This window comes from Syngnathoides biaculeatus, chromosome 15 (assembly GCF_019802595.1).
Source record: "Syngnathoides biaculeatus isolate LvHL_M chromosome 15, ASM1980259v1, whole genome shotgun sequence".
Taxonomy (NCBI): Eukaryota; Metazoa; Chordata; class Actinopteri; order Syngnathiformes; family Syngnathidae; genus Syngnathoides; species Syngnathoides biaculeatus.
Window position 1 is genome coordinate 23934275 of NC_084654.1, and position 19776 is coordinate 23954050.

General features: G+C 44.4%; 1 protein-coding gene and 1 long non-coding RNA gene across 4 annotated transcripts in view; one reads left to right on the plus strand and one right to left on the minus strand.

Moving 5' to 3' along the window:
- Positions 1-8642: 8642 nt before the first annotated feature.
- zfp36l1a (zinc finger protein 36, C3H type-like 1a) lies at positions 8643-13680 on the minus strand. Its single transcript, XM_061844103.1, has 2 exons — positions 13256-13680; positions 8643-11297 (listed from the first exon to the last, which is right to left on the minus strand). The coding sequence occupies exons 1-2, from the start codon at positions 13304-13306 to the stop codon at positions 10257-10259; spliced, it is 1092 nt and encodes a 363-aa protein (XP_061700087.1). The 5' UTR covers positions 13307-13680; the 3' UTR covers positions 8643-10256.
- A 397-nt stretch (positions 13681-14077) lies between these two features.
- The window catches only part of LOC133512945 (uncharacterized), a 40543-nt gene continuing 34844 nt past the window's right edge, over positions 14078-19776 (plus strand). The window contains exons 1-2 of one of the 3 annotated variants that reach the window (XR_009798347.1): positions 14078-14487; positions 15213-15282. This is a non-coding gene — a long non-coding RNA (uncharacterized LOC133512945). The remainder of the gene's footprint in view (positions 14488-15212; positions 15283-19776) is intronic. The other 2 variants (XR_009798348.1, XR_009798346.1) reach the window with 2 other exon arrangements.

Sequence of the window (19776 nt, forward strand, 5' to 3'; positions counted from 1 at the left end):
TTTTTTTTTTTTTTTTTCATAAAATTACTACATTGTCCAAACTCCCCCCCCCTTCCTTTTTCTTTACTACAACTTTTGTCCAAAAATATGAATTCATTAATTCTTGGAAATTTTACATTTTTCTGAAAAAAAAATCAATATACAAATCCCCACACCCACCACAAAAAAAAAAAAAAATCCTGAGAATATTCTGTGGAAAAAACAAATGAATTTTGGTCGGATTAATTCTGCCCCCCTCTTCCCCAAAAATAATAATAATATATTCAAGTCGCATAATTTTCTCGTTTGTTTTGGCTCAAATTTCCTTCTGGCGTTTTGCCCCATGGAGGAATCCGACGTGGACTGCGAACGCGCCTCTCGTTTTCTCACAGTCGGGTCGCTCCTTATCTTGGTCTCGCTCTCTGAAGCTCATCCAACAGATTGCGAAATCCACACACCCTGTCACGGGGAGGATTCTTTTAACAATTCCCTGAAGGACAAACTCCCGACTTGTTTACAAGCCAGAAAACAGAGCGGCCCTGCTAGAAAGTCTTATCGTGTGTCTGGTCGTCGCCTTGCCTCGGCCTCACGATTCCCTCGTTCGACACGGCGGCAGCGCCGGCCGGTCCGACTTGAGGACTTCCCGCGAAACGCGTGATGTCGGCGCAACGGCCAAGATGGCCGACTGTGCGGGTCAGTGGCCTACTTTTTGTTCTTGTTGCTGTAACATCGGGAACAATATAAAGCTACAAGTATGATTTTTTTTTTTTTTTTTTTTTTTTCCAGAGACAAAAAATAATATTTTTTCAAAAAACGTGCGTCTTTATTTTGGTAAGATATGTACTAATCTGCCTCAGCTGGTCAAGCCTCACAGTTCTGCGGTCCCGGGTTCAATCCCGGCCCCGCCTGTGTGGAGTTTGCATGTTCTTCCCGTGCCTGCGTGGGTTTTCTCCCGGTATTCCGGTCTCCTCCCACATCCCAAAATCATGCAACATTCATTGGACACTCTAAAAATTGCCCCTAGGTGTGATTGTTTGTGCGACTGGTTGTTTGTCTCTCGGTGCCCTGTGATTGGCTGGCGACCAGTTCAGGGTCTGCCCCGCCTCCTGCCCGTTGTCCGCTGGGATAGGCTCCGGCACTCCCCGTGACCCTTATGAGGATAAGTGGCAAAAGGAAATGGATGGATGGATGATGTGCTTATCTGGATTTTTACTTTCTTTGAGGAAAAAATCTTTTTTTTTAATATTTAGCTTTTTGTCCCCAAGACAAAAAGCGTTGGAGAGACAAGAAAAATGCTTTTATTGATTTTGTATCAATTTCTTCAAAACCAAACCCTTTTTTCTAAAAAAAAAAAGGATTGCAAAGTTAATCATTTTTTTAATTATTCTGATTTAATCTTTTCATATAACCTCCAGCCGAATGACTTTTTCCTCTCATTATACCTTTTTCAAATGTACAGACGCCCAGTGCCATATGTAGAAAAGCATCCCCAGAACGCAACCATTTCTAACTCAGCTTCTTCTTTCTTCTTTTACTGGTTAAGTGGTTCTTGTGTTAGCCCCCGTGTGGCCCCAAGTCCACCAAAAGTTAAAACCGCTCGAACGGCAGTGCATCCACGACCCGGCAAGGGCACATCTTGGCCCCTCCCCCCAGAGACCCCCCCACACCCTGCACATATGTTTTCCCTTCCTTTCTCGCACAGGTCAGGGGTTTCCAATTAGCCGCGGGGAAGAAAAGCACACGTGACATCGGATCCCCCGTGGGGGCCTAATGGCGGTTAACGTGCGTTTTAACCCCCGCGATCAGGGAGCGGTCGCGACCGCCGTCTCGCGGCTGACCCGCAGTCGGTCCCGCGAGGCGCCGGCCGCCACCTACAAAGATAACGCCGGTCGTTTATTGCCCGCGTTACAGCAATAAGGTTACTTGTTGCGCTGTTGTACACGGAATCGGTCACAAGGAAGGACGAAGCGAGCCCAGTTGAGTTTGCTTTTCATTTGCAATCAAAGACACAAAGTCCCACCCCTGATATAGAAAGATTTACCTTTTCCGTGCGTACTTCTTGCAAAAGTGTCCTTGCATCATAATTGTGTGGCACTTATTCATCCTTCCTTCCTTCCGTGGTTTCAACCTACTTTTCTGCCTTCCTTACGACATTCCCTTATTCCTTCTTTCTGCTTTTTATTCATTCTTTCTTCCTTCCTTCCTTCCTTCTTTGGTTTCAACCTATTTTCCTGCCTTCCTTACTACATCCCCTTATTCCTTCCTTCCTTCCTTCCTTCCGTGGTTTCAACCTATTTTCCTGCCTTCCTAACAACATTCCCTTCTTCCTTTTTTCTGATTTTTATTCATCCTTCCTTCCTTCCTCAGGTGATTTCTATGCACACACCCTTCCTCCTTTGTTTTCAACCTACTTTTTTGCCATCCTTACTACATTCCCTTCTTTCTGATTTGTATTCATCTTTCCTTCCTTCCTTCCTTCCTCAAGTGATTTCCATGCACGCACCCTTCTTCAACCAATTTTCCTGCCTTCCATACTGCATTCCCTTGCTTCCTTCCCTCTTTGGTTTCAACCTATTTTCCTGCCTTCCTTACTACATCCCCTTATTCCTTCCTTCCTTCCTTCCTTCCTTCCTTCCGTGGTTTCAACCTACTTTTCTGCCTTCCTTACGACATTCCCTTATTCCTTCTTCCTTCCTTCCTTCCTTCTTTGGTTTCAACCTATTTTCCTGCCTTCCTAATGACATTCCCTTCTTCCTTTTTTCTGATTTTTATTCATCCTTCCTTCATTCCTTCCTTCCTCACGTGATTTCCATGCACGCACCCTTCTTTGGTTTCAACCTACTTTCCTGCCTTCCATACTACCTTCCCCCCTTCCCTCCTTCCTTCTTTGTTTTCAACTTACTTTTCTGCCATTCCCTTTTTCCTTTTTCTGATTTTTATTCACCCTTCCTTCCGTCCTCGCATGATTTCTATGCACGCACCCTTTCTTCTTGGGTTTCAACCCATTTTCCTTCCTTCTTTGTTTTCAACCTACGTATCTGCCTTCCTTACTACATTCCTTTATTCCTTCCTTCCTTCCTTCCTTGGCTTCAACCCACTTTCCTGCCTTTCACCGCTTCCTTTCTGACTTTTCCTGTCTTCTTTTCCTCCAGTCCGCTGCCTTTTTCTCTCTGCACCTTTTCCTTCCTTCCTTCGTTCCCGCTTTTCATTCATACATCTTATCTGTCCTTCCCTGGCTCCAACCAACTTTTTCTGCATGCCGACCTTCCCTCCTTCCTTTGTGATCTTTCCTTCCATCTTTTTCATCCATCCTTCCTCCTAAGCTTTTTTTTTTTTTTTTTTTTTTTTAATATTCAAGAATCCCTGCATCTTTCCTGCCCCCCCCCCCCCCCCCCCCCAGCCAGCCATCTTGTTAGTGTGAAGACAATTCCAGAGATATTGTAGTCCACAACCTTTTGCACGCGCTGGTGAATGAAGCCCGTACGGCGTACATCACCCCCGCATGGTGGAAAGTGACAGGAAGAAGGCATGGAAGTTATTTCTTTTTTTTAAACGTGTGTTTTCGCCGCCGATCAAAGTGAGACGCAGACAAAAAGCCACTTCCTGGTGTCAAGGTGCAGCACGCAAACAGGAAGCAGCCGTCTTTCGTGTCCTGTTTGACGAGCCGCACGAGAGTCGCTTTCACGTGACGTTACCCAGATGTCAACGTGGGGACATTTTTAAAATGCTTCTACACGCTTTACGTCTTTAGTTTTACTCTATTATTGGAGCCTGCTTGTTTGTTATATATAAGCGCAAAAACAGTAAACCCCTCCTCCAAAAAAAAAACAAAAATCCAAAACAAATATGATGAACTATTATTATATCTGGTCGCATGGTGGGTCAACTGCAAAGCGTTGGCCTCACAGTTCTGAGATTCCGGGTTCAATCCCGGTCCCGCCCGTGTGGAGTTTGCATGTTCTCCCCGTGCCTACGTGGCTTTTCTGCGGGTGGGCACTCCGGTTTCCACCCACATCCCTAAAACATGCAACATTAATTGGACACTCTAAATTGCCCCTAGGTGTGATTGTGTGTGGGCGACTGTTTGTCTCAGTGTGCCCTGCGATTGGCCGGCGACCAGTTCAGGGTGTGCCCCGCCTCCTGCCGATTGACAGTTGGAATAGGCTTCAGCACTCCCCGCCACCCTCGTGAGGATAAGCGGCGCAGAAAATGGATTGATGAACTACTACTCTTTTGTAATATGAGCACTTTAAAAGTTTTTTTCAAATAGTTTAGAAATACATGTACAATTTTTACTCTTTATTAATATTTTTACATATTCTAAAATTACTTCTGATGATAATAATTACTAGTATGCAGTAGAGAACATTTTTTTCAAATTGATTTTTTTTTTTTTTACTGTACTGTTATTTTGGAAATATAAAAATTAGCACTCAGATTGTAATAGTTGTCATCATCAGAATTTGGTAAGAAATTGAACAAAAACAATTACACCAAAGGGCTACCATAGTTTTTCTCGTGGCTAGCGTGCGAACACAAATGCGTTCAAAATATTTCATACCCCTGATTCTGTTCTCACAAGAAATTTCGTATGAATTTGTAGAAAAAGGCCTACAAAAGTCGACGCCGCGGACATGACGGTAGACCGGCGGCGATTACGGGATGTTGTTGTGTGAGCGTCGAGCGAGGAGGCACGCAGGCAACAAGGAGAGGCCTTCATGGGTCAGCTGTGACGGCGGGTCAGCACCCTCCATTGTGCGAAGGGAGGGGCGGGTGGTGGTGGTGGGGGGGGGGGGGGTCGCGTTCCTGTTCCGGCTCCTCGGGCGCAAGCCCAGAGAAGATAAACACGCGCCAGCCGGCGGAGGAGAAACCCGAGCGCAGGCTGGAGGGGAAACGTTATGTGGGTCAGAGGAGTCGGAATGCAGCGAGAAAATGACCAATCGCTGCAAAATCCAAGCAAGTGTCAATCTTTGCATTTCTTAGACAATCATATCAATCGGTACAAGAGGAAAAATGTCATTTGAATTTAAAAAAAAATTAATTGTACTTTTTTTTTTTTTTTTTGTCATTTTGTTTACTTAATTGTAATGAAATTGTCAACCAATTATTTAATAAAATACAGAAATGCTTTATGTAGAAGTCAAATTGGTTCCCAATACTTTCACAAAATATATTTTAGTTTAATTATTTTAATGGTAATTTATGTAGTTTATTCAATCAAAGTTCCATCAAATATTTACATTTTTAAAAAATAAAAAAAATGTATTTGTCAAATTTACCTCACTAATATTCATAAAATATATCAACCTGTATATTTTAATACAAAAAATGTTTGAGATTATTCATAGTTTAGAAAATTTATTAATTTAATAAAATTTTGAATAGCTTTTTATTTCAATAATTAAAAATAATTTTATTTCTAAACAATTTGATAATTTAACAACCAATAATGAAATACAATTGACTAATTAAATATTTTTTTATGAAATATTAAAATGGTAATAAAATTTAAAAATACTTTCCTGCTATAATTTCCTTATAATGAATTTAATATTTGATGTAAACTGTCAGTCAAAATGTCATTTTGTTATTCACAAACGAGTCAAAGAAATAATTATTTTTAATTGACCAATTGGAGGAAAATCAATTTTACAAGCTAATGAAAAATAAAAAAAAAAAGTCTTGTGTACCCCGAACGATACTTTGCCCACCCCTGTGATTAAAAAAAAAAAAAAAAAAGTCCCGTGGTTGTCGCGCGAGTGATGTTTGCGTAATCAATAGCGTGCGTGTTTATTCTGCGCTTACTGGGAATACCGTTGGCTCAACTAAGCTCACCTCGCCATCATCGATCGCTAATCAATACGCTAACATGCACTTTAGAGTCGAGTTTATCACCAGACGGGTCAGTCGCCTCCACGCCGATCGCCAATCAAATACCGCCGCCGTGAAACACCCTACAAAGTTCTACGTCGGTACGAGGAACCGCTTGCTAACCTCACGAAAATATCATAAATGCTTCTATTGAAATTTTGATGTCACAAAACAATAAAGTACATTTCCATGCTAGGTGTTAGCTTGTCGTAGCATGTAAGCATCAAAGCATATTTTCACGCGACATGGTGGCGTGTGCCTGATACTTTTGAGCACATTTTAATGAGATGTTAGTGTAATCCGAAAACACTGTTAACGCTCATTTTATGCGAGACGTTAGCATGTCACAAGACTATAAAATCTGGCTAGCATCCAGAAACATTTTCATGTGCGAGTTTAGCAAGTCGCAAAGACTAAGCAAATATTCACACACGATACTAGCGCGTCACTTTCAGGGCAATTAAACCTGGCAGGAATCCAGAAACATTTTCACGTGAGACGTTAGCTCCTAGCTAAGACCAATCACATTTTTACGTGAGATGTTAGCACGCCAACGGTCTATCAAATCTGGCTAGCATCGAAACATTTCACGCAAGATGTTAGCGCAAGTCGCAAATAGCACATTTCTCCCCAAGATATCAAATATGGGAGACCTAACCCTAACTTCTTGCTTGAACAAAGAACGTCGGCATGTCACGAACGTTTTCATGCGAGAGTTTCACACGTCAAAAAGACGAAGGACGTTTTCACGAGAGGTTAGCCCAGTGATTCCTAAACAGTGTGCCGGGGTACATTAGTGTGCCGTGGGAAGTTATCCAATTTTTTTGTACTTGCTAAAAAACAAACATTTATTCCAAGAAATAATCTACCTTTATTCATCTATTTATGCCAGTGAGGCACAATGACAGAACAAAAAGAAGAAAAAAAAAATCCTCTTCTATTAGATGGCAGGAAGTACATATAGTATTTAATCGATCCGTTTTTTGTGACATTCACTTTTGTTGGTGTGCCGTGGGATTTTTCCAATTGTAAAATATGTGCCGTGGTGCTATAAAGGTTGGAAATCACTGGGTTAGCCTCCGGCGCAGACTTTAAGCAAACGCCGGCCACTTTTTAACATGCTGCCGAATGAGGGAATCAAGCATTTGTGCTGCGTCATCGATTTTTAGCTAGCAGAGGGCATTCCGATGCACGTTAGCTGTAGCCATCGACTTTTTTCCCCAAAATTGTACGTAGAGTGTATAGAGCTGTGTATGGAAGTAGATTAGTGCCACCGGGATTTGAATTTGAAATGTAAAGTGATCACATTTTCAATAGTTGATACAATTCGACCGGCTAAAATTCACCGTCTGTGCCACCAGGCAGAACAGCCAGCCAATCAAGTTACGCTTTCTTAGTCATGTGACGTCACATACTAAGGAAGCGTAACTCCGATTGGCAGGCTGTTCGGTTCTGACCTGAAGTAACCCCACCTGTTGGCACAGACGGTGGATTTTAGACACCTAATTGTAGCCAGTTGAATTGTTAACATTGAAAAGTTACCCTGAAATACAACGATTGAAATTGTGATCACTTTACATTTCAAATTCAAATCCTGGTGGCACTAATCTACTTCCATATTTGTCACAATGTCTAGATCCCAAATTATTATTATTATTTTTTTTTTAAACATTCCAACAAAACTCAAGACACAATTTTTTAATTTTTTTTTTCCGGAAAAATAAGGGGTTTATTGACTTTGAACTGCAATCAATATTTTACAAAAAAAAAAAAAAAAAAAGAAAGGTGACAGCACAGGACTGTAGTGACAAAAAATACATTCAACAGTTTTTGTCTTTTGACTTTCTTTGTCCCCCCCCCCCAAAAAAAAAAAAAAAAATTTCCGTAAAAAGCGTGAAGGCAACATGGGGGGAAACAACCAAAAAAGGTCCTCCATCATCCTTAGCTACCTGGAATGTATGCAAACGAGGCACTTGAACTCACTTTTCCTCAAGCTATTTGGTCACAGCAGGCTGGGTGGAAATAGGAGGAACGTTACCCCAAAAAAATGGAAATAAAAACATCTTAAAAGCACCCGAGTCGCTTCTCGAAAGCACTCGAAAAGCGTGTGTGTGGAGAAAACATCCAAACGAGGGGGAAGAAAAATAATAATAATAATTCCGGTGAAATTGCAGTGACGAGGGAAGATGTGAAAATAAATAATCAAAAACGGCATTTTTTTTCCTTGTCGCAGTTTAAATTCATTTTGACAAAAAAATGTAGATGCAGAAGAAGTACAATATATTAAACTGTGGAGAAAAAAAGGAAAAACAAAAAGAACTGACAAAATGTCTTCACAATCTTTAGATTAATATGGAAGATCATAATTTAACATAAAAGAAAATATATTCTATTGTTCATTATCCAGATAAATACAAAAATTAAACAAGAAAAAAAAAAACGAGGAAAAAAAACGCATATGATCACCAATAAATATGTTCTGATAAGTTAAATAAGCAGTGACAAGCAAAAAAAAAAACTGTCTGGAAAGTTCTCAAATAATATTAATAATAATAATAACCATAATAATAAAAAACAAAAAGGAAGAAAAGAGAGCTTGGAAATCTTGTCAAGTGAGGTGGGCAATGATGATCGGTTTAATAAAGATAAAGAAAAATAAAATAAGCCAGTGACCAGCAACAGGATGGGGTGGGGGGGGCGTGGGGGGGGGGGTTGTTGACCAACTTCCAGTTCAAAAGTCCTTCCTGCAGACTCGCTGACATCACAATTACATAAGCACAGTAGTCTGTTCACCCCCCCCCAGACAAACCCCACCCCCTAGGCACTTTTTTTTTTTTTTTTTGCTTTGCATGTATTTATTTTTATTTATTTTTTTTGCTGCAACTATTCATATCTTTTCAGGGTTGTTTTTTTTTTTAAAATATTTGTTCTGTTTTTTTTTTTTTTTTGGGTGCGGAGGGTATGAGGCGGGGGCTGCTAGTGCAATAATGCCCCCCCCCCCGCTTTCTTTTCCAAGGCCACTTTGTGCTGCTCCACATTCGAGAGAGGAAAAAAAGCGACGACGAAAAGTGAGACGAGTCGATTCTCGTGATTTTTCACTTCAATTCCTTTCTGACGTTTTTTTTTTTTTTTTTTTTTGGCACTATGACACATGGCAGGGCACTTTTATTTCTTTTTCGATTTGTTTTAAACTTTACTCCCCTAAAACAAAAATAAACCGGCTGTGTGCAGATTAGCAAGGATAAACCGATTTGCTGACTGTTTCGAAACTCGCCGGGGTTCCCAAACGGAGCTGCCGGGACCCGAAATGCTCCACGGGTGCGGGTTTTTTTTTCCCCCTCGATGTCGCCATGGCGACGGAACTTGTTTCGAGTCTTTTTTTTTGGGGGGGGTGGAAATGACGCGTTTCCGAAACTGAGGCTTGGGGGCTATAAATGCTTCCCGGGTCACTTTCGTTCGATCCCGGGTTTCGCCTAACGGAAGCCGAGGGGACCCAAAGCAGTTCGGGAGTTTTACAAACTGAGGCACGAGTTGGCCCAAAACCGGTTTCACAAGGAACTTTTTTTTTGCGTGACCCCGGTTCCGCAAACCGCAGAACCGGTTCGCGAGTAACTATGTTTTCCAAGACGAGGCACATGTGTCGAAGATAGTTCGTAAATGGCGTTTTTTTGGGGGTCATCCTTTAACCCAAGACCTGAACCACAGTTGTCCAAAAAAACAGTTTACCGGGTTTTACAAACTGAGCCGTACAGTCCGAAAATCGGTCACTTGTCATTTTTGTGTATTTTCCAAACTGAAGTTGGGGGGGGGGGGGGGGTGAAAATGGTTTGTGACTCATTAGGTCTGCCTAACTGGGGTTCAAAATTGTTGTCTTGGGAGCCCAAAAATTGTCAGCGGATGACCTTTGTTGGGCTTTAGAGTTCCACAACGTTGTTGGTCTGGTTTTGAGGTTTCCCCAAATCGAGGCTTGTGGGCCCAAAATGGTTTTGGACAGTCATTTTTTTTTTTGTTTAGGTTTTTCCAAAACTGAGACCCGCTGGGACCAGATTTTCTGGGTCGCAGATTGTCAGAGTAAAATGATCAAAAGGTTTTTGGCGGTGAGTCTCGAGTGTGAAAACTTCACACCCTCCGTCGTGGCCTGCCAATTCCCAAATTCCTGGGACAACTCGAACCCCCCCCAAGTCCTGCATACCTTACACACAGGGCAGCGAGCCGGTAAAAAGGCGGAAAAAAGAAGGCCCAGATGGCCGGTGTGTAAGGGGGCAAACGTTGGGTGGGGTGGGGATCCTGCCCTACGTCCTTGTGGCGGCGACAAGGAAGTGACGCCACCCGAGGCCCCGTTCTCCTCGTGTCAAAAAAAAAAAAAAAAAAAAAAAATGAAAATAAAGGGGCACAAGGGACGCCGTCTAGTCATCGGAGATGGAGAGGCGGCTGAAGATCGGGAGTCGGCGGGTGGTGTCGAGCGTGGGCGACTCGGAGCCACTCAGGCTGCTCCCGGAGCTGCTCTGGTAGCCCTCCTGGTCTGAGAGGGAGTCTCGCGGGCTGGACGGGGAATCGAACATCCGGGGCGACTCCAGCATCGGTCGGAAGTAGTAAGGCCCGCCGGTGGGGGAAGGGGGCGTGACGTCGCCGGTCTCGGCGCCCAGCGGGACGCCGCCCAGGCTGGGCCCGAACAGGTTGGCCACCTCCTGGCTGGAGTAGGTGAAGGGGTTGCTCCTGGACCAGTCGGGCACCTCGTCGGGGAAGAAGACGGGCGGCGGGGTGACGGACGTGGGGCTGTCGCGGAGCCCCGCCGAGCTGGGGAAGCCGGCGAAGCTGTAGCTGTGCTGCAGCCGGGGCCGCTCCGTCTCGCCCGAGGAAGACGAGGAGCAGGGGGACCGGGACGAAGCGTTGTCGGACTTGAGCGGGGGTCCGCGGCGCTCGTCGGCGTTGTGGATGAAATGGCAGCGGGGCCCGTAGGGGCAGAATCCGATGGTGTGGAAAGTGCGGCACAGCTCGGTCTTGTACTTGGGGTGGCGGCTCAGGCTGCGCAGTTCGTGGATGCCGTGCGCAAACTGGCACTTGTCGCCGTACTTGCAGGCGCCGTTCTCCTCGAAGGGCCGGCACAGCTCCGTCTTGTAGCGGCTGGAGTTGACCTGCCCCCCCGTGGGGCTGGCCGGGCCCAGGCACTTGTGCAGGAGCCGCTCGCCCGTCTCGGAGAACGAGCGGTCGCGCGGCCGCAGGTGGTTCTCCTTGTTGTTGCCGCCCAGCCCCGCGAGGAGCGGCGAGTGCTCGGCGGCCTTCAGGCTGTTCAGGAACTGGTTCTGGTTGAACTTTGCGCCGCCGCTGACGGAGTGCCGTCGTTGGTACGCCCCCGGGGTGCCCACCGCCTTCCTGTCCAGCAGGGCGCCGGGGACGTTGGCGTGAGGGGCGGCCAGGTTGCCGTTGTAGCCCAGCAGCTTGTTGTTCTACGAGAGGACAACGCACACACAAAAAAAACACGTCGGCCAAGGTTTACACAATACGGATTTCACAAGTTCCACCTGATTTCAGGACGGCGAAGGTTCGAAACCCGCTGACACGAGTTGGGTGTCATTTGGAACTGCAGTTGCAGCGTTGGGCCACAGTGGCGCTGTAGCAGGAAAAAGTCGGAACTCGGTGCCGAAACCCCCGAAGGAGACGGCTAACGCTAACTTCACGCGTCGGCGCGAGTAAATGCGGACCCTCGTCCCGTCGTGACGTATTGGCGGCAACCGTGGCCGACGTTTTCTTCTTCGTCGGTTCGAAGCAACTTCTTTTCGTCAGTTTTTAGCAAATTCGTCTGCTGTTCAATCAACCGAACGCGCCAGTTTTTGGGATGCGGGAGGAACCCGGACGACCCGGCCCGCCCCTGGCAAAATCCACACCGCCTGGCTTTGAACCTCCAACCTCGGAGTCGCGAGATGCATGCGCTTACAAATCTTGAAAACGGCAAAGGTCGCGATGAGTTCAAATATGCCACGAGTCAACAACAAAATATACAACGCACCAGTTCAGAGGTGCCAAACCCAAGGTCCGGGGGCCACATCCGGCCGCCCACAACGTTCTCCGTGGCCGTGAAAGTCAATCACATGCAGCAACTTCCATAATTCTTGCTAAAATCTGCTACAAACATTTAAAATCATCACGTATAAATCAGGTGGCACAGTGGCCTCCCAGTTCTGTGGACCCGGGTTCGATCCCGGCCCCAGCGCTCCCCGTGACTCTCATGAGGATAAGCAGCTCAGAAAATGGATGGATGGACATGTAACAGTAACGTTGCGATATTGCAAGCATTTTTTTCCTTTCTGACAGTAACTTGAACAATATTTGACAAAAAATATTCGATGTAAAACATTTATAAGGTCATCACGGCCCTCAGAGGGAAACCGTACGTAAAAAAAAAAAACTAAAAATAAAAAAAAGTAAAGCTTGTTTCAAAACCACAATCGCCTTTTTGTGTTTTTGCTTTTTAGTGAGAATTCTGTGCTGGAGGACATAAAAAAAAAAATGATAGCAAATAAAAAGCAGGAGGCTGAAGCCCCCGCAGTAAAATCTGACGAAATGATCAACGACCATTTAACGGGGCCCACATTTTTCCGACGGGGAGGGCGACATAAAAGGAGATTTGCTTTGCTGTTCAACTGTACAAACGTGCACTTTTGATGGATTCGAGGAGGGTTCCGGTCCATATTTTGTTTGTGCCAGAACGGTACCACGTTTGCTTCAATTTAAGCCATGAAAAACTTCCTGTTGAAGCTTTTTTTTTTTTGTTTTGGGGGGGGGGGTGATGCAGAGCGGATGCCGGGCCGTATAGGAGGAACAGCAGCTGGTTTGGCTGGTTGCCCTGGTTCGGAATGTGCGCTCGCTCTCAGCAGAATTGAGCACATGAGCCGAGAGGTGGAGCGCCCCCCCCCCAAAAAAAAAACGAGAGACAAAAGTGGCCATCCTGTTGCACTCACAAGCATGAGGAGGAGAGAGAGAGAGAGAGAGAGAGAGAGAGAGAAAGAGGGAGGGAAAGAAAACAGCTGAAGAGGGAAATTGGAGGGAAAACTCAGTCCCGACTCATTTGCTGTGCGCACGTTCAAACGGTTCGGAATCCAACCCCACGCGATTCTGGTGAATGATTACGCTCGTTTTGGGGGTCAGTTTAGTTTTCCCCGTTTTCACTCTTTCGGTTGCGCATTCATGTCTAACGAGGGCGCTTGCCTCCGCTTTTCAAGTTTTTTTTTTTAATAAACATCCGGTAAAACTGCAGCGATTTGAAGTGAAATATCCGGAAAGTTGGTTAAAAGTGAAGTCCGCGGAAGGGGAATTTCAAAAAAAATAAATCACAACGAGGCGGAAGAACGAGTCATTCCTCCACACAAACATATGCAAAAAAAGAATAATAATAACTAAAAGTTACCTTATTGAATGCTTCGAAGTCGAAGAAAGGCGACACCACGGCTGTGGTCATCTTTGCAGCGACCGAATTCCCCCACTCGCCGAAAGTTGCCAAACAGCCAAAGCAAAATGTTTTGGAAGTTGTTTTTTTTTTGCGCACACGACTTGTTGCGTGTGTGATTTTTGCGGATCCCCCCCCTACGCGCACGCGTGTGTGTGTATCTGTTCGCGTGGATCTTCGTGCGTGTTCCCGGGTCCTGCACGACTTCCCCCAGTGGCCCGGGCCCGCTCCGCCATTTGCCTTATAATCCTGCAGCAGGAGGAGCTTCGAGGCGCGGGGCGGAAACTTTTTGCGGAACTTTTTTTTTTTCTTTGCCCTGCTCCTCCTCTTTACTTTTCTTTCTTCTTCGTCCCCCCCCCCCTTTTTCTTCGGTTTCTTTCACTACGCCTCCCTCGTGTTTGAAGCCAGGCGCCCGTAAGCAAAGCTGCGCGCGGCCACGAGCGCGCATGCGCGACACGGAAACACGTTTCCAGCACGTTGCGTGACACAAATCACTGTCAGACATATTTTACAACTTACCAACCACCATTTAGTTGAACAAATATTACCACAAAGTGCAATTTGCAAATTTCCGATTATTTTTTTCATGAAATTATTGAGATATACTGATTTGAAGAACGACAGATACCGTCCCAAAATAGTTTGTCCAAGTGGACTTGCCGTACATCAGTTACAGAATTTGTTTACCTCCTTTTTTTTTAAATCTCTCTCGGCCACTTCCTTTTTGTAGTAGTAGTAGTACTTTTCACAGAACTAGTACGCGATTCTATGTTTACTATTATGCAATTTTGTAGAAATAAAATGGGGGGGGATTTTTTATGTTGTGGTCAGTTTGACCGCAAACCTCACTGCGCATGCGTACATCGTCACCATATTTGAAAAGATCATGGGGGGAAAATGAGAGGCTCCTCACATCTTCAAAGAAAGTCTTTGTGACTCGGCAACAAGTATTTGAAATAGGATCATAGGTTACTAAATGTTCAACTTTGATATTACGTGTATCGATTGTACAGTTAGATGAATTGGCAATATTATCTCTTGTCAGTATTTGTGTAGTTTGGACACACGGAGTTGCCGTCAAACATAGCCGTTTGACTTCCTACTTCCCGTTTATTTTTTATATTTTTTAACACGAGAAAACAAGTCCTATGCCAAGCATCAAATCTTACATTTTCGCATATTTCAGCTGCCAGGTAAGCAAGGGCGCACTTTTAAGAAACTTAAATGTGAGTAAAGTGTTAAATACGAACGGGCACAGTGTGCAAATAATACATTTATGGTGGGCCTGAGCTGTTGTTTACTCTTGCGGGGAGCCACAGCGCTGATCCTCCCGCTGCCATCATCCACTGCTCTGTAATTAATTTACTTTTTAATTGCCGGACTCTTAAACATCACCGCTGGGACTTTCCAGCCAAGCGAGTGGCGGTTAACCCCTTCCCAGTTCCCCACCCCCCATCGTCCCCCTTTCGCATTCGATCGCCGACCCAGTTCCCACCCCGCTCAAAACCATGCAAATCGTTCCCAATTCAAGCCGAATTGTGGCAAAATCTAGCAAAACATTGTTAATTCCCCTGTGAGTGGAAAAACAAGTGAACCGCTGAGAATAAACACAATAGTTTTGTTTTTTAATCCTGAAAAATGCTGGCGTATCATATGAAAATGAAAACATTTCAAACAACCGAAAACTGAATTTCAAGAATAAGTAGAATAAAGAACAATATTGGTACTATTTTCAAGAAAAAAGATGTCATATTACAAAATAAAGAAATGTAGTGTGCCATTTTACTTGCAATCAAAAAAGAACAGGGGGCAAGAATAAAGATGTATTTTATTTCTAGAGGTGTGTCCCCCTCCCCACAAAAAGAAAAAAAAATCTGCTAATAACATGAAAATAATTTTTTTCCCCCCTCCCTTGCAGTCATTTTGAAGCCGCGACGACACGTGACGTGGATGTCATTCCATCGCGTCGGAGAGAAGCTGATACATGAGTGAGCTCACCTGATTCAACCACACACACATAAAAAAACTAACAAAAAAAAAAAAAAACATCGCCTGCACAAATAGACGGCGGCCCGTCATTTTCCTCCCCGCCCCTCCCGCGTTTCTCCCATCTCAGCGTATGACAGAGCAGCCGGCGGCCATGTGCAGAGTCAATGTCAGGGTTTGGTTACAATGCAAAAAAAAAAAAAAAAAAAGAGAGGGAGGGAGGACGAGGGGGAGAAGAAAATGTCTGAGGGAGAGGGCGGTGGATTTATGGGTGACGTTTATGACTACACAGGATCGCCCTGGGGAGGTGAGCAACAAGGGGCGGGCGGGCGGAGGGCAAAACATTCCCTTTTCTGTGCCTGCTCGCCCGGGAGCCACTCAAGGGGAACGGCGGGGGGTGTGGAAAGCTTTGTGGACTTTGTTCCCCCCCCCCCCCCGGGCTCTCTCTCTAAAAGTCTTCCGTGATTTTCAGAAGGCTGACCAAATGCAGAGTGCTGAATTTTTCTTTTTTACTCGATATACTGTATTAACAATATTTACACTTTATGATTGTAATTTTTTTTTTTTTGGGGGGGGGGGCGCCTGATTCAGTTGAATTACCGCGCTTTTGAAAAGTCACAGTTACAAAACTGCTAAAACAGAGGCCGGAGCGCTCCTTTGTTTCGAGCTGTCAGCACAGGCAAATTTATGTTCACTCGCTGACACAGAGACACTCTTTCTTTTTTGTTATGTAATTATGTAATTGACTGGTAATTCTGGTCATACTACGACTTTTTTTTTTTTTTTTTTTTTTAAAGGTGAGATACGTTCGTGGGCTGAGAGCACGCGAATGCGTAAATGTCAACTTTTAGCATACGTAAAGGGTTTAACCGGGCGGGCCTGGGAGGCCTTTCAAGCCTGTTGGAATTCACGTCTGCGTCGGGAAAAGGCCCGCGGGCCGTCGACGGATCGTCCAAAATGGCGGCGGTGCTCACTTTTGCGGACGTTCGCTATTCTGGGGTCGTCGGCGCACTTTTTTCGCACTCGATATCCCACGGATGATGAGGAAAAAAGTAGTAAGAATAAAGTATACGCTACGTTTATATTCTGAAAGTAAAATCTTAATGTTAAGAGAAATAATACATTTTTTGCACAAATCAAGTCATTGTATGAAAATAAATTTGGATTATTAAGAAAAAAAAAGTTTTTTTTTTTTTTAGGGATGTAGTCCAAATACAATGAGGTTTTTTTTTTTCAAATTAAAACCTGATTACAATAACTTTTTTTCTGATGAAAAATGTTAGTTGACGAGACTAAAGAAGAGCAAAAAAAAGTAAAATTTTGGGGAAAAAAAGTTGCAATAATACCCAAAGTTTTAGGAAAACCGAGATAAAAAAAACATTTTATTCTTTAAAATGTGAGTAGTTATTTTTGTCAAGAAAAAAAATGAGGAAAAAAAGTGAACAAATGAAGAAAAATGAGAATGTGTGTGGGAATAACAAGAAATAAAAATGTCCCGTTATGGGAATAAGGTGGTATTTATTGTACATGTCTAAATGAAATAAAGTTGTAGTATTTTGACTACAAATAGAAAAACATATTTTTATGAGACTAGTCTTAGTATGACCAAAAAAAAATGTTTCAAGGTATGGTTATAATATGACAAGAATAAAACTTTGATATTGACAACAAATGAAATGTAAAAATAAAATGTTATATTCATGATAATGTTGCATTTACAAACAAATCCTAATAATCCAAAAATAGTCTTGTTGTATAATGCCGTTGTGTACATCTGTTTTATTACGAGGAAAAAGTACCCCCCCCCCAAATTACTCATAAATGTCATGATAGGACAAGAACAAGTCTGATTATTAGAATTAAAAGATGGCCAAAACGTGATGCAATCATATTCCAAGTGACATTAACACAGTCCCAAGGATTTTTCTGGAAATGAAGGCCACGTCCAAAAGTGGCACTAAAGATGGCCGACTGTCTTGTTGACGTGGCCGCGTCGTGTCGCGCGGCGCCTTCGCGATGCCGCCCGACTCCCTCCTGAGGTTTCGGGGGAGGCACCTGTTTCCTGACGAGAAAAGGGAAAAAAAAACAAAAACAACAACAAAAAAAAAAAAACAAACAAATGAGCATCTCTCTCAAGGGATTGCGTCACATGTCCTCGTCTCTGCGAAGACGGCCCATTTCCAAAAGTCCGCTGACGCACGACAACGAGCGGCGCCTTTCCACTTTAGAAATGTCGGGCAGAATCCGGCGACTCTGCGGATAATCCATCCGTGGCGGGCCGGAAGGCAAAAAAACTTGCGCGGATTGATGGCTGTCGTCGTTATTCATAAGCGGGTCCCAAAAAAAAAAAAAAAAAAAAAAGCCTCGTAGCTGTACAAAGTAGTACGACGGCCACGGTGAGATTTTTGCGTGAAATTCAGAGAATGCTTTTTTTTAGATTTTGCGGTGAAAGTCATGATCTCTTTTTTTAATGTTGGAGCATTATTATTATTATTATATGAAAACCTATACTCTTGAGTGTTATGCTACAAGATTGCAGTTGTGGTAGTAGTGATGCTGGTTTGGATTCCGACAAAAAAATTGAAATTGAAAAGTTGTAGTATCACAAATTACGACAAGTTGGGACATTTCCAGAACTTCGTCGCAAACTTTTCCGAACTACAAACTAAAAAAAATTAAAGTAAAATTGGCCATGGCTGATGTTATTCGGAAATGAAAAAAATGTTGATGAAAGAGTATAGACCCTCGTGAGGATAAGCAATTTAGAGAATGGATGGATGGAATTACAAGTGCTGAAAACTTGCAGCTACTACTTCGATGCTGTAATATTACTACTACTCGTACTTCCACTAGTTTTGTCAGGGAGTGTCGTGTTATTTACAAAACTGGCTTGGTGGCTTCTATTTCTTCTTCTACCTCAGAATGAATGCGTTGTTATTTTTTTTCGCAGCCTTTAAGATTTTCTGGAGCACGGCATCCATTTGACGCGCCAATCGGACTCACTCTCGCCGTCCAGATTTTGTGTTTTTTTTTTTTCCTCCGGGGCGATGCTTCATGAACTCGTTGGCCTTCAAAGATCGGTCCGGCAAAATGCACCTCTCGCCGCTCGGGTACTCTTCCGGCATTTGCCGGGAGGACGGCGTCACGTCAGGGGGGGGGGGGGGGGGGCGCTCGGTTTCGATCTGACCTCCCGAGGTTTGCGAGGAGGCCTCGGCTGATAAATGGCAGGGAGCGTGACGACGGGTTTTTATCTTTGCAAGCAGGAGGTGAAAGAAACTCGGGGGGGGGGTGCAGCGGAAACACCTGGCTGTCCTTGCGAGCGACGGTCAACAGAGGGCAGCTTTCTGCCTGCCACGCACTCATGCCTTGGGTTTGACAAAAGGCCTCCATTTTGGATCAAAAAACAAAGTATGACTGCTAACATAACTATTAAATTAGTCTATAAACTAATACGTTGGACTCAAAGATGAGATCCTCGCAGGAAGCTGACACTTGATTCTGTTGTGTGAATCAGAATCAGATTTAATGGCCAAGTGTGGAAAAACACACGAGGAATTTTTCTCCAGCAGTCGGTGCGGAACAAGGAACAACGTAGCAACAAGAACAAAGAACAAGAGACATTTTTATTTATAGGGTCTATTCCTTATAAGACATGCAAGATGTAAAATCTATATGATGTGGAGAATCCGAAAGAATCCTGGCTGCTCTGGACCCATTTTGCGCTGTGTGTAAATCCTCAATAGTTGGGTAGTGTGGTGCCGATAATCCGTTCAGCCGTTTTGATTGTCCGTTGCGGTCGGAGTTTGTCCTTTTTTTGTGGCGGTCCCAAACCAGACTGCGATGGAGGTACTCGGTACTGATTGGATGACCGCTGTGTAGAACTGACTCGGCAGCTCGTGTGGCAGACCGCAAGAAGTACATCCTTTGCTGGTCTTTTTTGAGGATGGAGTTGATGTTCGTCTCCCACCTCCGCTCCTTTTGAGACTGTAATTCCCAAGAACTTGAAGGCCTGGACAGTTGCCACAAGACAGTTGGACGGACTGCCAACAAGTGAATACACAAGTTGACTGAACTTTCTGCCGTCCATTTATTTCACTGTTATGACCGTCACTGGAATACATACATGGACAGCGATATTATAAATGAAGGCCTAAAAAAAAATTGCGCGCAAATCAAGTGAATCTGGTTCATCTGATCCCTCACGGCATTCTGGTGGGAAACCACTGGTCCGACAAAGTCGGGACACACCGCCTACTTCCAGAAACTCGCGCGGCCTCTCGGCGATCCATCCATCGAAGCGCCGTAGCCGACGGGATCGCCGGCTCCAAACTTAAGATCGTGTCGGGCGGCTACCCGCCTCCAGTAGCCGAATCCGAAAGGCAACTCCCGCGCCCCGTGCGATCGACGCGTCGCAAGCTCAACAACTATCAGGATCGACTCGACAACGACGTCGCCGATAAATGCCCATTCCTTGACGTCGCCCTCCACGATACGCA